Source organism: Scyliorhinus torazame, chromosome 5 (assembly GCF_047496885.1).
Source record: "Scyliorhinus torazame isolate Kashiwa2021f chromosome 5, sScyTor2.1, whole genome shotgun sequence".
Classification (NCBI taxonomy): Eukaryota; Metazoa; Chordata; class Chondrichthyes; order Carcharhiniformes; family Scyliorhinidae; genus Scyliorhinus; species Scyliorhinus torazame.
The window spans coordinates 255,930,859-255,945,796 of record NC_092711.1 but is presented as its reverse complement, the minus strand read 5'-3'; the positions used below and the strand labels follow the sequence as shown (position 1 = coordinate 255,945,796).

At 41.8% G+C, this 14,938-nt stretch overlaps 1 protein-coding gene across 4 annotated transcripts in view; it reads right to left on the bottom strand.

The window, feature by feature from the left end:
- ocrl (OCRL inositol polyphosphate-5-phosphatase) overlaps positions 1-14,938 on the bottom strand; it is a 130,948-nt gene that overhangs the window by 68,901 nt on the left and 47,109 nt on the right. For all 4 annotated transcript variants that reach the window (XM_072505384.1, XM_072505385.1, XM_072505386.1 and 1 more), the window contains 5 exons: positions 14,710-14,801; positions 11,743-11,781; positions 9,261-9,368; positions 4,442-4,561; positions 1,894-2,002 (listed from right to left, as the gene is read on the bottom strand). In XM_072505384.1, the coding sequence (XP_072361485.1) occupies positions 1,894-2,002; positions 4,442-4,561; positions 9,261-9,368; positions 11,743-11,781; positions 14,710-14,801 (468 nt within the window). The remainder of the gene's footprint in view (positions 1-1,893; positions 2,003-4,441; positions 4,562-9,260; positions 9,369-11,742; positions 11,782-14,709; positions 14,802-14,938) is intronic.

Genomic DNA, 14,938 nt, shown 5'->3' with positions numbered 1-14,938 from the left:
AGAGAATGTGCTAGAATTTGTCATGGTGTCCTTTTGTTACAGAAAGCAGAAAAATTCATAGTCAAAGCTCACACATTAATAACACCCACTCAGGCAATCAGTAGTAGTGGAACTAGGAGTGAACAATTTAAGACGAAATGAATCAGAGATTGATAGATTTCATAGAAGCATAGAAATTAGGAGTAGGCCAGTCGGCCCTTCCAAGCCTGCTCTGCCATTCATTATCATGGCTGATATCCAACTCTGTTCCTGCTTACCGCACCCCCCCCCCCCTTTCCTGTGATTCTTTTCTCCCGGCCGGCACGGTAGCGCAGTGATTAGCACTGTTGCTTCACAGTGCCAGAGTCACAGGTTCGATTCCCAGCCTGAGTCACTGTCTATGTGGAGTCTGCATATTCTCTCTGTGTCTGCGTGGGTTTCCTCTGGGTGCTCCGGTTTCCTACCACAAGTCCCGAAAGACGTGCTGTTATGTAATTTGGACATTCTGAATTCTCCCCAGCAAAACGACCACCGATCCTCCGTTTGGTGGGGCGCTTGCAGGCACGCAGCGTAGAGCACCCAGCTCTAGCTGAGGATACGGCTGGCGAATTGGCAGGTCCATGGCCGCGCACGGCCTGCAGCGGCCGCGCTGTGCAACATGGCACCAGCTGCGCACAGACCCGGCCTGACAAATAGTGCCTCCCTTTGGCCAGGCTCGCTGCCCCAGGTCTACCCCCACCAGTGCCCCCAGCCCCCGCCAAAGCTCCCCTGCCCACAGATCGGCTCCCCCAGACTGTGGCGGTGTTGGACTTAGTCTGCAGCCGCCATGCTGAGTTCCCAAAAATAAATAGGACACGCGACTGACGCCTTCGGAAACTTGGCCCATCGGGGGTGGAGCGTCAGGGAGAGGCCCTCAGGTAACTTCCTGAGGCCGTCCCGACGGCATGCAGCGTACTCCTACAGTACGCCATTTTGGAGGGGGCAGAGCATTGCAAAAGCAGCTCAGCCCCCTATTTCAGAGCCAACGTTGATTCTCCGGCCGATCGCCGAACGTGATTACGATGTCGGAGACTGGAGAATCCCACCCACAGTGTTTTGGACTCAACTATTTTCTGTAGTAGCGAATTCCACAGGCTAACCACTCTCTGGGTGAAGAAATTTCTCCTTATCGGAGTCTTAAATGGTTTACCCTGTATCCTCAGACTGTGACCTCTGATTCTGGACTCCACTGCCATCTGGAACATCCTTCCTGCATCAACCCTATCAGAATTTTATATGTTTCTTTGAGATCCCCCTCATTCTTCTAAACTCCAGCGAATATAATCCTAGCCGATCCATACTTCAGTCCTGCCATCCCAGAATTTAGTCTCGTCAACCTTTGCTGCACTCCATTCACAGCAATAACATCCTTCCTCAGATAAGGCGATCAAAACTGCACACAATATTTCAGACGTGATCTCAACAAGGCCCTGTATAACTTCAGCAAGCCATCCCTGCTTCTGTACTCGAATTCTCTCACTATGAAGGTTGACATATCATTTGCCTTCTTTACCACCTAATGAACCTGCATGCTTACTTTCAGCGACTGGTGTTCAAGGGCACTACCCTTGTCTCGCTCAAGGGATATAGTGTGGGAAAATGGTGTTGAGGCAGAAGATCAGCCATGGTCAAGTTGAGTGGTGAAGCAGGCTCGAGGGGCCAAGAGATCTATTTGTGTTGCTATTAAGGAGGAATGGAGAAAATCCAGTTTGATTTTTCTACTCCATATAGCACTAACGATTCACTCTTGAATCTGAACGTGATGAATCCTGCTAATTCTCGTTCCCCAAACTTAACTATGGGTGTCGAAGTTAATTTTAGTAGCCCAAATGTGGTCCCAGCTAATGGCACATGATAGTTACATTTGTTACTCACTCTATACGAGAGGGCACTGCTACAGATGCAAAACTGCTTCCAGTTTGATTCTGTTGATTCTTCTTCTCCAGATTTAAAATATCAGTGAAATCATCATCAAACCTAAACTCTAAACAGAGAAGAAAACTGCTAAGTAACCAACTTGAAAGATTTTTATAAACTTCATAATCCATCTAGAATTGCAAGAACCTGGCAGATTTAACTATCAAATACAATGGTCTTGAAGCAGTACGAGTCCGGAAACCCGGAGGCCCCGTCATATTCACGGCAGGACCACGCTAGCATTTGTGTTGCTCCATTTTCCACCTGGCAGCAGATCAGATTGAGGAGCTGGTCAGCTGCAGGTCAGGAGTGTCTGCAGTTGATGTCTCCAGCTATCAGAGACAATGGGGGCATTACAGAAGGACTCGGAACAAAACAAGAGATCATAGGCTGGGTGGGATGTACCAATCACAGGGTTATTGATTTAATCCCACGCTGCAGGCTTGGGGTGTGTGTGTGTGTGTGTGTGTGTGTGTGGGGGGGGGGGGGGGAAAGAGAAGAGTGGGGAGGTTAAAATACCCACTAATGTAAAAGGAAGTAAGCCATAAACGCTGTTTCACAGTAAATCTAAATACAATGTTATCTCTGCTAGTAGATTCATTACAATTTCTGTTGCAGCCTTCAAATAATTTCTTGGAAAACTGCATTGCTGACATATGAAGACAGTGACATGAAATGGAAAAGACAAATTGCTACTTTACAACCACTTCACACGGCACCATTTTCATTCCAGCTGTCAAGACTGGTTGGAGGGGTAGTGGTAAGTAAGGTGCTGGGTTGCGCATCCCATGTTGACACAAGAGTAGGTTTTTCAGCTTCCTTTAATTTTTGTCTATAACTTCTGAGTCCTCTTCACATTGGAATTACCAGCTTTGGTTTAGTTGGTAGCACTCTCACTAATGAGTCAGAAGGTTGTGATCCCACTCCAACACTTGAGCACACAGTCTGATATGCCTGTGCAGTATTGAGGGACTGCTGCACTCTCTAACACTGGATACTCTCGAACAGACTGTCTTTAAATTCTGTGTTGAATTGAGGCTCAGTCTGCCTCAGGATGTGAAAGATCACATGGCAGTAACTCGAAGAGGAGCAGGTGATTCTCTTTCTCTCTTCCCCCCCCACTCTTCCAAGTGTCCTGGCCAATACGTGTCCCTCAATTAACATCACACAAACAGATTATCTGATCATTATCACATTGCTGTTTGGAGCCTTGCTGTGTGCCAATTGTATGTCACATTTCCTACATTATAACATTGACTACATGACTACACTTCAAAAGTACTTAACTGACCGTAATGCATGTTGGAAGTCATGAAAGGCATAGATTAACGCAAGTCTTGTTAAATGATTCAGGCACTTTCATTTGACTATATCCAACCATTAAAATTTAACCCAAATGCATTTTTTTCTTCTCTTGCCACAAGCATACTCCATGTACATCCACAAAAATGCACAGGTCATTATGCTGACCTTGAAAAACTACATGCAAACAGGATATTTCAATTTGAACTCGTTTAAAACCTACTTCTAACGATATGGATCGAAACTCCACCCAAAGCAAACATTTAGCAGTAACATTTAGCATGGTTCAAGATAGTGATTTGCATCAGGAGTAAGCCCGAGTCCTTGCAAATATGATAGCAGACTCAATCAGGTCACTGCATTAGTTAAGAACCCAGCATAATGACACTGTGACATTCAATACACTTGAACTTATCTAAAAAAAAAGCTAATTGTTTTAAGAATTCTATCGTCATGTAAAACTACATATTTAAAACTACAAGATAAAGAAGCACAAATGTGATGATTTGTGTAACACTGTTCTACACGTGCAACTCTTTTAAATCTTGAAGCTGAAAATGCTTCATACTCTATTCACTTGCATATTTTATACATTATTTACAAAGCTTCATACCACATATAAGTAAAAAGTTCAAAATTACTGATCCGATGCATTCCTTTTGTGAGGCAGACCATGCCCAGTAACCTGACTAGAATTGTTCACAGGTGTAGCGGTTACCCACCATAGATGGCAATACGAGGAATTTATATTCTGAGTTAATGGGACACAATGTATCTTTACTGTAAAACCTCATTGAATCAATGTAATGGATTGATATGGGCCAGGATCAGAAACACGGAGCGAGATTTTAGCTCACTCAAAATCCATTTGCTTAGAGTTAAAATTTAGATTAAATGGGCCTGATTTTTTTTTTTTTTTAAATACAAAAGAAGATATATTCTAATGTTTACATAAAATTCTGTATCAATTTTATTAGAAAATTAAATAGTTCTCTTTTATAATCTCTCTCTTTTTAACCAACATTTTGGTCAGTTAATGCCAAGATTTCATGCTCCATTTCACAGCTCGGCAACAACAAAATAAGCTACTTAAATATTTTATAGCTGTTCTGAGTAAGCAGGTTCAGGCAACTGCTTGATGTGTGCCCAATATTTGCCATTTTAGTTTCAAAGCATTTGCCAAGTAATAGCTTGAACCACTTACCTGAATTAACTGCTCCACTTGGTTTGCCATGCAATGGGTCTAATACTTGGGGCCAACTTGCTGATTCCATTCCAAATGGATCCTTTATCATTTTCTCGGCCACAATGCTTTTGGTTAAGGCTTGTTGAACGGGGGAAAAAAAAGTCATATGATTTCTACAACCAGATGGGACATGGCAAAAGAATCATGTTTGGTTTCTCGTCAAACAACTTAAGAAATCTCCTTCAGCAATTTCTTGACAAGAGAGCAAGATTTGACTTAAAAATAGACTTTTCTTTAGTTTAATGTGCAATTGATAGGCTGTTTAACCGTTTATTCATCCAGCTGATTTTACAAAAATTACACATAAATTCTAAATTATATTTATAGCTTATGTGATGGTCTTCTACAATAATCAATTTTTCAAAGTTTTCATGCTTTCCGAATAAATGTTCAAGATTCAGCCGTGGAAAAAAATGTACCATAAGAAATCTAAACAGTTTCACAAAACTCAAATTATGCACTTAGAATCAGAATGGTTATAGCACAGAAGGAGGCCATTCGGCCCTTCAAATCCATGTTGGATTTTTGCACAAACAAATCAGCTGTTCCCACTCCACTACCCTTTCCCTGCAGCCTTGCAAATCTTCTCACTTCAGTTGAAAGTTACAATTGAATCTGCCTCCACCAAAGTGCCAGTCAATGCATTCTAGATCCTAATCACTTGCTGCGTAAAAATTATTTTCCTCCCCCCACCATTAGTTCTTTTGTCATTTATCATCTGCCAAAGGGAACAGTTTCTCTTTGTCTAGGCCCCCTATCTTTTTAACAACTCTTATCAAATCTCCTCTTAAACCTCTCTTCTCTAGCTTCTTCAATCTAGCCACATAACTGAAGTCCTTTATCCTACCCCTGCAATCATTCATTCTTGCAAATATGTTCTGCACCCTCTAGAATTATAAACAATATATCTGCTGAGGCCAAATCAGTGTTTTATAAAAGATTCATTATAACATCCTTGCTTTTGGACTTTATGCTGCTATCCTATGCCTCTATTTATAAAACCAAAGATCCCTTATGCCTTAATAATTGCTTTCTCAATCTGCCCTGTCAACTTCAACAAATTTGTGTACATGTATTCCCAGGTCTCTCTGTTCCTGCCTGCATTTAGAATTTTGCCCTTTGTCTCTCCACATTCTTCCTACCAAAATTAATCACTTCACATTTTTCTGCATTAAATTTCATCTGCCATGTGTCTGCCCATTCAAACAATCAGTCCATGTTCTTTGATGTTGTCAGTATACTCATCACAGTTCACAAGACATCTATGTTTTGTGTCATCTGCAAATCTTGAAATTATGCCGTACACACTCAAGTGTAGGTTATTAAGATACATGAAGAAAAGCACTGGTCCTCGTACTGATCGCTGGAGAACCCCATTATATACCTTCCTCTGATATGAAAAACAACTGTTTACTACTACAATGTAAATGTATTTTCTTGCTGAGACCTTCGAACAATGGGAGCTCATCTAGCAGTATAGAAGAAATGTGCACCTCTTTATCTCTGAAGAGACATAATCAACCCTGTGGACTGACAAATTAAAAGGCAATTATACAAAGGCTAACTTCATTTCATAAGCCAGGTCTGGCCATTGGCGACTACTGGTCTGCTAGGACAAAGGGCCCTTTCAACATCTTAATGGTTGGAACATTAACCATTTCAGGAACTCGGACAAGGAAAATACACCCTTTGTCAAAGCTAAAGTGGAGAGTTGGGAGTCATGTGATATGACACCCCCAGTGGAAGAACCTGTAACATTTCCATGTGGAGTTGCAAAGGTCAGTCTGCCACCTTACATCCATAAGCAGCAACTCAAAGAAAGTGCTTTGTCCAGGTGAATACCTGGCTCCCATCTACAACACGGTTTCTGCTGGGATGTCTGAACTTCTATTCCATCGCCTACAAGACTAATTCATCGCTGCATGCCTTTCTCATTGTGGAAGTCAATTCTACTGGAAAAGTGAATTAATAATAATAATCGCTTATTGTCACAAGTATGCACCAATGAAGTTACTGTGAAAAGCCCCTAGTCGCCACATTCCGGTGCCTGTTCGCGGAGGCCGGTACGGGAATTGACCCTGCGCTGCTGGTCTTGTTCTGTATTACAAGCCAGCTGTTTATCCCACTGTGCTAAACCAGCCCCTATTCAGCATTAATTCAGCTTGCCAATCTCGGTGAAGGAATTTGCCTTCGGACTTTGATTCTGGACATTGGACTCACATTAAACAATAATTATTTACTCTATGGTTTTTGCCCTGCAAACCTTTCCTTCTTTATCCCCATATATTATTGTGAGTGAAAAGGAGGCTATGTTGAAAACTTCCTCTCGCATTCGAGTGTAGGCAAATAAACTAACCCTTTGAGTTTATCCTATCTCAAGTTTGTTGTGGAGTTATTAATAAATATTGAATCATGCCAAAACTGAGCAGATGGGAAATACACCACTGATGCATAGGATTCACAGTGGAGAAGGAGGCCATTCGGCCCATCGAGTCAGTTACAAGGGGGGATATCAAAATCAAAATATCTTTCTATTTATGGACAGGTAGTGAGCAGAAAAAATTAAGTCTGATTAAATTAAACCCCCTTCCTCACTGTCCGAAATACCTAACACTCAGCCAACATTATACCTGTGTTGCCACTTTCCTCTTTATTCCATGGGCTTGAACTTCACTAATAAGCCTATTATGTTCCACATTTTTAAACGTCTTTTGCAAGTCCCTGTACATCACATCAACCATATTACCCTCAATGACCCTTTCTGCTACTTCATCAAAAAAGCTCAATAAAGTTAGTTACACCACAATTTGTCTTTAACAAAGCCATGTTGGCTTTTTTTAAAAACTTACCACTTGTCCAACCTACTCTTAATTTTGTCCTGAATTATCATTTCTAAGTGTTTCAAGACTAGGGCTAAACTAACTAGTCTGTAGCTTTAAGCTTTCAAGGTTTTTCGTACATATTTTTTTAAACACGAATGCAATATTCATGTTTGTCCAGTCCTGTGGCACCATCCTGCTGCATCAATGAAAACTATGGCTGGTGTTGCCACAACTTCCTTCCTTACTTCCCTCAGTACCCTCAGATGCATCCTACCTGGTCCTGCTGACTTACCAGCTTTATGTATAGCCAGCCTTTCTCAAACCACCTCGTTATCAACTTTAAACCTATCCAGTGTCTCAACTACCTCGTTTATAACCTTGACTTTGGCAATAGCTAGTGGTATAACTGGTACACAACAAAGCTGCAATATTCTAGTTATCTATTGAATTCTTCACAAAAATAGTTACATAAAAATTTTGAAACCGTTTTGTGAAATTAAACTGAACCCACATTGACAAATTTTTGAATAATCTCTTCAACATTAGTAATACCACCTTAATTAAAATGAAAAGGCAAATTTTAATTAATGGATTTCATAAACTGAAATAAAGTTATGTTGACTTTCAAAAATAAATGCTGAAATATATATTCTGCTTATTCTTTTACAGTATATTAAATCAATTTCTTTTTAATCATTGTTATGAAATGCCTCGTGCCACACCATTAATTGAAATTATTAATTCCAGCTTCAACAGTGCACCTGCCTCTCCAAACATATGGAATGTCTCAGAATGAGCTCTTATCAACCTGATTACAGCACAGAAAGGCTGAAATTAAAAGCAATCCACAGATGGCAAAATCACCTCGAGACACCTAGAGTAGTGTAGATAGCATGTTTACAAACAGTAAGGTAACAATAACGAAGTACAGGTTAACTTTGTTTAATTGAACCAAAAACACCCATGTTTTTATAAAAGTATCTGGATACAATTAATAAAATGCCAGAGTGTTATGACATATAGACGGTTTGTGGGCATCCCATGTGCATCCATCCTGGCAGTATATGCTACCTACAAAACAAAACAGGGCAATTTAATTTTGCACCACTCACACCTTAGGAACATTTTCATGTCTGCTTGGGCAAATATATTTGGATAGCTCATCTGAAGTATTTTTCAAATCAGTTTACTGTGTGGAGAATAAATCAGGTTTTGGGGCAATCTACATGCCGTGTTGTGCCCGAACGGCGGAGTGATGCGGCCGGGAATTGCCACGAGATCCCTCATCCGGGAACTACCCAGCTCACCGCGCCTTGTGAGATCAAATGGGATCTTGTGAGACGTCGTGATCTGAATCCTGCCTATTGTGGGCGGGACCACTATCTGGCAAAACTGCATATTAGAGTGAGACAGCTATGCGCTCGCCTGATCTACTGAGGCCCTGGCATCTAACTCTTTCACCTCGGATGAGCGCCATTCAGTGCGGACCCCACAAATGGGGACCAAACGAATGACACTTGGGGGGGGGGGATCTCCCAGGGGATCAGAGGCCCCAAGGCGGTTGCCCTATGGCAGGGTGGCACCCTGGCACTGCTGGTGCCACCTGGATTTTTTCCATGCCGGGGATTGGCCCCGGGGTGTCCTGCCCATTTGAGGTGATGTGAGGGGAGGGGCGGGCAAGGACCCTTTATAGGTGAGTAGAGGGTTCGGGGGTTGCATCGGAGAGGGGGGGGGATTGTGAGAGCCGGACACCTTTTAAAAATGGCACCCCGATCTTCCTACACTGTGGGCCCCGCTGAGGGCCCCGAATTGCAATAAAGTCTCGATAACTGGGAAACACCCGGCTAAACCCGCTCATCGTGGGACTCTGTTGCAATTTGGTTAGATCGCGCCCCTTATATTTGCTCCAAAGGAGTTCACATCTTCCAATATTACATTTCAAGTGGCTTGTCTACCTTGTTGAACCTTTTTCACTTCAGTGAGGAAGCTGAGGCAGTACTCATCATCTGGCAACTCAAAGAGGTAGTTCATTTGGTCCCCTTGTACACGGATCCTACATAACCCTAAAGAAAGTGATCAAGTAATCAGTCAGTCACAGGAAGTGTTGGCTCACAGTTCTTAGAGTGCAGTTCGGGATACCAATAAGGAAAGCAGTTGAATTCAGAGGTAACAGAATCATGCTTTGGGCATGGTGGCAGTAAAACAGGGGGAAGAGGCTTTGGACTGAGCAGGGCTGCAAAGGCTGCCTTAATCCTGTCTGGTTCAGCCCAAAACAAGCAGTTAGGGAGAGAGCAATAACAATGTGAAAAGAACATGTTTACATTTATCTAACATCTTACATGTCCTCAGGGTATCTTAAAGTGCTTCATATGTCAAATGAATTATTTTTTAAGTGCAGTCACTTCAATGTAGACAATTGTGTCATTTATGTTGCACAAGCAACGAGGCAAAAGATCAATAAATCTTTATTTTGGCAAAGTTAATGAAGAATGCAAACCAGGGGAAACTCCCTTTTCAATTTATGCTTTGAATCTTTAACGTTTGCTTCAGTTAGCAGATCATTCAAACGTGCCTTGGTTTAAACATCGCAGCCAAAGGATAGTACTTCCACCAATACAGCACTGGACTGTCAGTCTAAATTATGTGCTAAAGTCCTGGTAATCTTCAGAGTCAAATGTGCCACAAAGTGAATCATACTAAGTGAACCACTAGTAATGCATCACACAGCTTATAAATTCCCATGTTGCTTTCCATCAATTGGTCTCGACCCAGCGAGACAAGCAAACATTTTAATAGTGGAAAAATAGATAAAATTGTATCAGCTAAATTAGAAGCACGCTGATTAATGGTGAGAATTCACCTGCGGTTGAACGCTGCCACCATTAACAGCATTCATGGGAATGAATGGTTGGATACAACTCAGCATTTGTGAACAGTGAAGTGCAGCAGAAGGTGTGTTTCCCCCTTAAAAGCTGAAGCTGTAAAGAAGCTGAACAAATCAGTAGGGACCTTGTTTGGAAGATAATGGGCTGGATTATCTGTCCCATGACGTTCAAAGTGCGTTTCCAAATGGGACGGAGAATCAGGCATCGGAGGAAAATCGGGATCAGCACCGATCTGAACCCGAGATCCCACCCGCCCACCTGCCGGTCCCAAGATCATGACCGCGTATTAGCAGGCCAAGCACATTATTCTCCAGCCCTCCATGATTCTCCGGTCCCCTGGGCCAGGAATCACGTGGGCACGAAACATTTCTGGTATAGAAGGCTAGACGCAAACCATTGCTGGGCAAACTGACCAGTACTTTTAAGATCCATGAAGAACAGAAGTTGAAATCTAAATATTGATTGTTCAACGTTTCCAATCGGAAAAAGCCAAGCTTGGTGAGAAATTTGTTCTGAGCTGGAAGTCCTTTCTCCCATATTGAGATAGGGGCAATCAACTCAGTTTCCAGAGTGATAGAAGGTATCACCTTCTCTCCTAAGAAGGAAGTAGGCTCATTCTGACTATGATATTTCGGTAGTGTGGCTGGTCCTTCACTTTTGCAACATCATGCCATATTTGATTTTTTGAAAAGAAATTTCATGGGCTGTAGGAATCGTTGCCAGCATTTGTTGCCCATCCCTAATTAACCTCAAACTGAGTTGCTTGCTAGGCCATTTCAAAGGGAAGTTAAGATTCAACCACATTGCTGTGGGTCTGGAATCACATTAGGCGAGACCAGGTTAGGAGGGCAGATTTCCTTCTCCAAATGACATTAGTCAGCCAGATGAGTTTTTATGACAATCAATGAGAGCTGTCATTGTCACCATTACTGAGACTAGATTTATACTCCAGATTTATAACTGAATTCAAATTCTACCAGCTGCTGGGATGAGATTTGAACCTCTGTGCCCAGAGCACGCGCCTCAGGATTACAGGTCCACTACGATGACTATGCCACTGTCTCCCCGCTCCGAAGCAAGAATTTAGTATTTAGATAAATTGAGATTATCTCTGCCATATATTAGATCACTTTTCTTGCATTAATTTACATACTTAAATCAACAGTCATGTATTATAGCTCAAAGTCCAAGATCAGAAAAGAAAGTTCTAGGTGATGGGCTTGAGTAAATGGGATGCGGAGAGCTTAGAGAACCAGACCAGATGTGGATGCAAAAGACCTGAGCTACTGTGTGAGCCCTGGGTCTTAATATATAATAGGAACAAGGAATCATGTGTTGAGAGTGGAGAAGTCGTTTTGGTAACAGTTGGATTGAAAAATCAAATTACATCTCCCAGAATCAATTAAGACTGATCAAACTGGTACCGTGCTTGCAGGATGAATAACTCTATTTGGAGTATACTTGTTAAAAAATGAATAGTGTCTGCAAGCAAAAAACTTCACAACTCTGCCTTTACATTAAAGTTTTACAAGAATTATTAAAAAGTACTCACGAGTAAAAGGGTCATCTATTAAAAGTGCCTCCTCGGCCTCTGAAAATAAACAAAATATTTTTAGGTTATGGGAAAGTATCTGAAAGTTTGTTGCACAAGACATACAGCTGAAAATCTCCTCACCATTAGAATGTATCATGCTGAATGTTAAAGAGCGTGTGTAAGGAGAGACTTACAGTCAGTGAGATGAATGCAGCTCAAGGCTTTGTGATCAACGATGGTGGAGTGAGGGGTGAAACATTAAAGATCAGTGCTGTAGGACTGAAGAATGTGGCTGAGGAAGAAAGACCAAGGATAGGATGGGAGGGGAGTGGCATTGGCGAGATTTGAAAACAAAGCCTGATCCTAACTCAATATGCTGACAAGAAGTCAAAGGATGGAGGTAATAGGTGGGTTCATCAGGAAAAGAACAGCCATATTTTCAAGACGTTGGAGTCAATTATGGGGGGGTGGGAAATGTGAGTGGTTAACAAGGAGAACATTAGAGAAACTGAGGCTAAGTTAACTAAAGTGTAAATAAGGGTTTCATTGGCAACAATGGTGAGACACAGCAATGTGTGCAGGTGAAAGAACATCAGCGGCCCTGGAATTGGAAAGCATTGGATTTGAAACTCAACTTGAATTGAACATGATACCATGGTTTTACATTGCTTAAACAAAAGTGGCTTTAGTGAAAGTACAAAGGAACAACTTTTCCCACTCGGTATTGAAACTTTGCTTTGGACTTCTCAATTTTCAGTCAAAGCAAACTTTGTTGTATCTGTAACTTAAATGTCAGACAGGCAGTCACTAGGTATGACAATTACTTTTTTAAAAGGCCAAGCAATCAGCATACATACAGAAGTTGATCTGGTGAATTTAGATGGTGTTGAGAAAGAACATCACTATGATCAAGAAAAAAAAAGATGGGACAAGAATAGATTTTTGGTGGGTTTCTGGAGAGGATATTGTGGGTTTGGAAAAAAGTCACGCTGTGTTTGAACATGTAGAAATGAAAACATATGGGTGCATTTGGAGGGGAAAGGGGAAAACTGGGTGGTTGACTCTATGAAATGCTGAAGATATCATGGAGAGAAGGAAAGGATGATTCAACATAGTCCCATCACAAATAATGTTACTCTTGACTTTAGTCAGGTGACCAAGGCAGACCTAAGGATTTGAGCAGAGTGTTTTGGGAGACTTTGGAGATGCCAGCATGTTCAAAAGGGCAGTATTTAAGGCAGCAGTTGGAGAGAACATGTAGTTTGACTTGCAGGTTTTTGAAGAGAAAGCATTGAAAGTAGCTTTGGAATTGACAGGGATGTTCACTGAGCAAAGATGTGGTGACAGATTAGTCAAATGCCAGATGCGATTTAAGTTTGCTTGCCTTAGACGTAGGAAAGCAGTGACAAAAGGTATCACGGGAATGGTAATAGCAATGTGGGAGGATGGAACAATCTGGTGAAAACAAGAGCTATCATGGAAGAGTCAAAAGGAAGCTGCGGAGGTCAGCAGTAATAGTATTATGATGATCGGTGGGGCAAAGGAGTCTCAAAATGAGAGTTAGGTGGTTGGGGAGTGGTAGGGATAGATAAACTTAAAGGAATGTGGGTAGTAGGGTTTTGAGAAAGTATTCATGGATAGCCAGAACAAATAGTTTTGCCATATTTTCAAGATAATTCCTGCGTCTGCTCCTTATCAATCTACCTACTTCCATTGTACCCATAACCCATGTATCTAAGTCTCTTCTTTCTATGCGTATCAGGGTGTCCCAACAATTATAGGGAAAAACAAAACATTTAGTGACCTCAAACAGTGAAATAGCAGGCAGTGTCATTTTTAAATTATTTAAGGGATGTGGCACCTCTGGTTAAATCAACTTTTATTGCCCATCCCTGGTAACCCACGAGGAGGTGATGATGAGCTGCCTTCTTCAACTGTATTCCACATGATGGAGGTACACCCACAGTGCTGTTTGGGAGGGGGTTCCAGGATTTTCACGCAGCGACCGTGAAGGAATGGCAATGTATTTCCAAGTCAGGATGGCGAGTGACTTGGAGGGAACCTCCAGGTAGTGTTCCCAGGTATCAGCTGCCCTTGTCCTTCGAGATGGTATCGGTCGTGTCTCCTGTTATGTATGAATTCTCATTTATGTCATTGAAGCAAAGATGGTCTTTTCTTCTGCAAACTTTGGTTCATAGAGAGAGAGGGCAGTGGTTCATCACATTGATTTCAGACAGATGTGGATCCATGGGTAAAAAATAAATAGAAAGAATCATTGCCAAATATCCTTTTTACTGGTCACAGCTCTAGTTCCTATTTTTTCCCCAAAGTCCTATGATTAGCCAAGAAGATTAAAAGATTGCTTCAAATATGCAACATTCAGCAGTATTCAGGCAGGCAATCTTCATTCAGGCCTCTGTCAGAACTATACTAACTGGATGCTGATGCGTGATTAAGATTGAGGCTTTAAGCCCCACATTTTCCTTCCCCATTACTTTTGGAGTGAAGCATTGGCTTATGCTCAGTACCTGCTCAACGATATAGCTGAGGCCATGCAAGAATTGCAGGCCCAAAACACCCACATCTTGGGCGTCATTCTCCGCCGGCGGGAGTCTCCGTTTTGCCGGCACCGGGGGGTTTCCCGACGGCGTGGGGCTGCCCCACAATGGGAAACCCCATTGACCGGCCGGTGTTACGGAGACTCCTTCCGGCCGGTCGGGGCAGAAATGTGGCGAGGCGGGTAGGAGAATTTCGCCCCTTATTTCTCCTTATCATATTACAGCACATTGCATCACAGCACTAACATCAAATCATTATTTAATTAACTCAAATTGGTTTAAATGGAAAACAATGGTATTAATATTAGATCACAATTATAAAAGGCAGAGTAGGATTAAAATGAAGAACATTTTTCCCCACTGTATTTTCCTTTTAGTTGGACATTATTCTATATTAAAAAATTATCAGAGCTGCTGCTTCCTGTACCTTGTATAATGTGAAACTGGTTATTAATGGGGATCACTGTCTGACCAGCGATGGTTCCAACATTAGCTTCTGAAGTTGCAGATATGGATAATCTAGAAGAAGAAACAGAACCACCTTTATTAAATTAACGATATAAACAATTGCAACAAGTTAATAAAATTTCCAAGATCCCAGCAGCATAAAACAGGATGCTAATGTAAGAACCGGAAATGTTAGAAATACTTAAAAG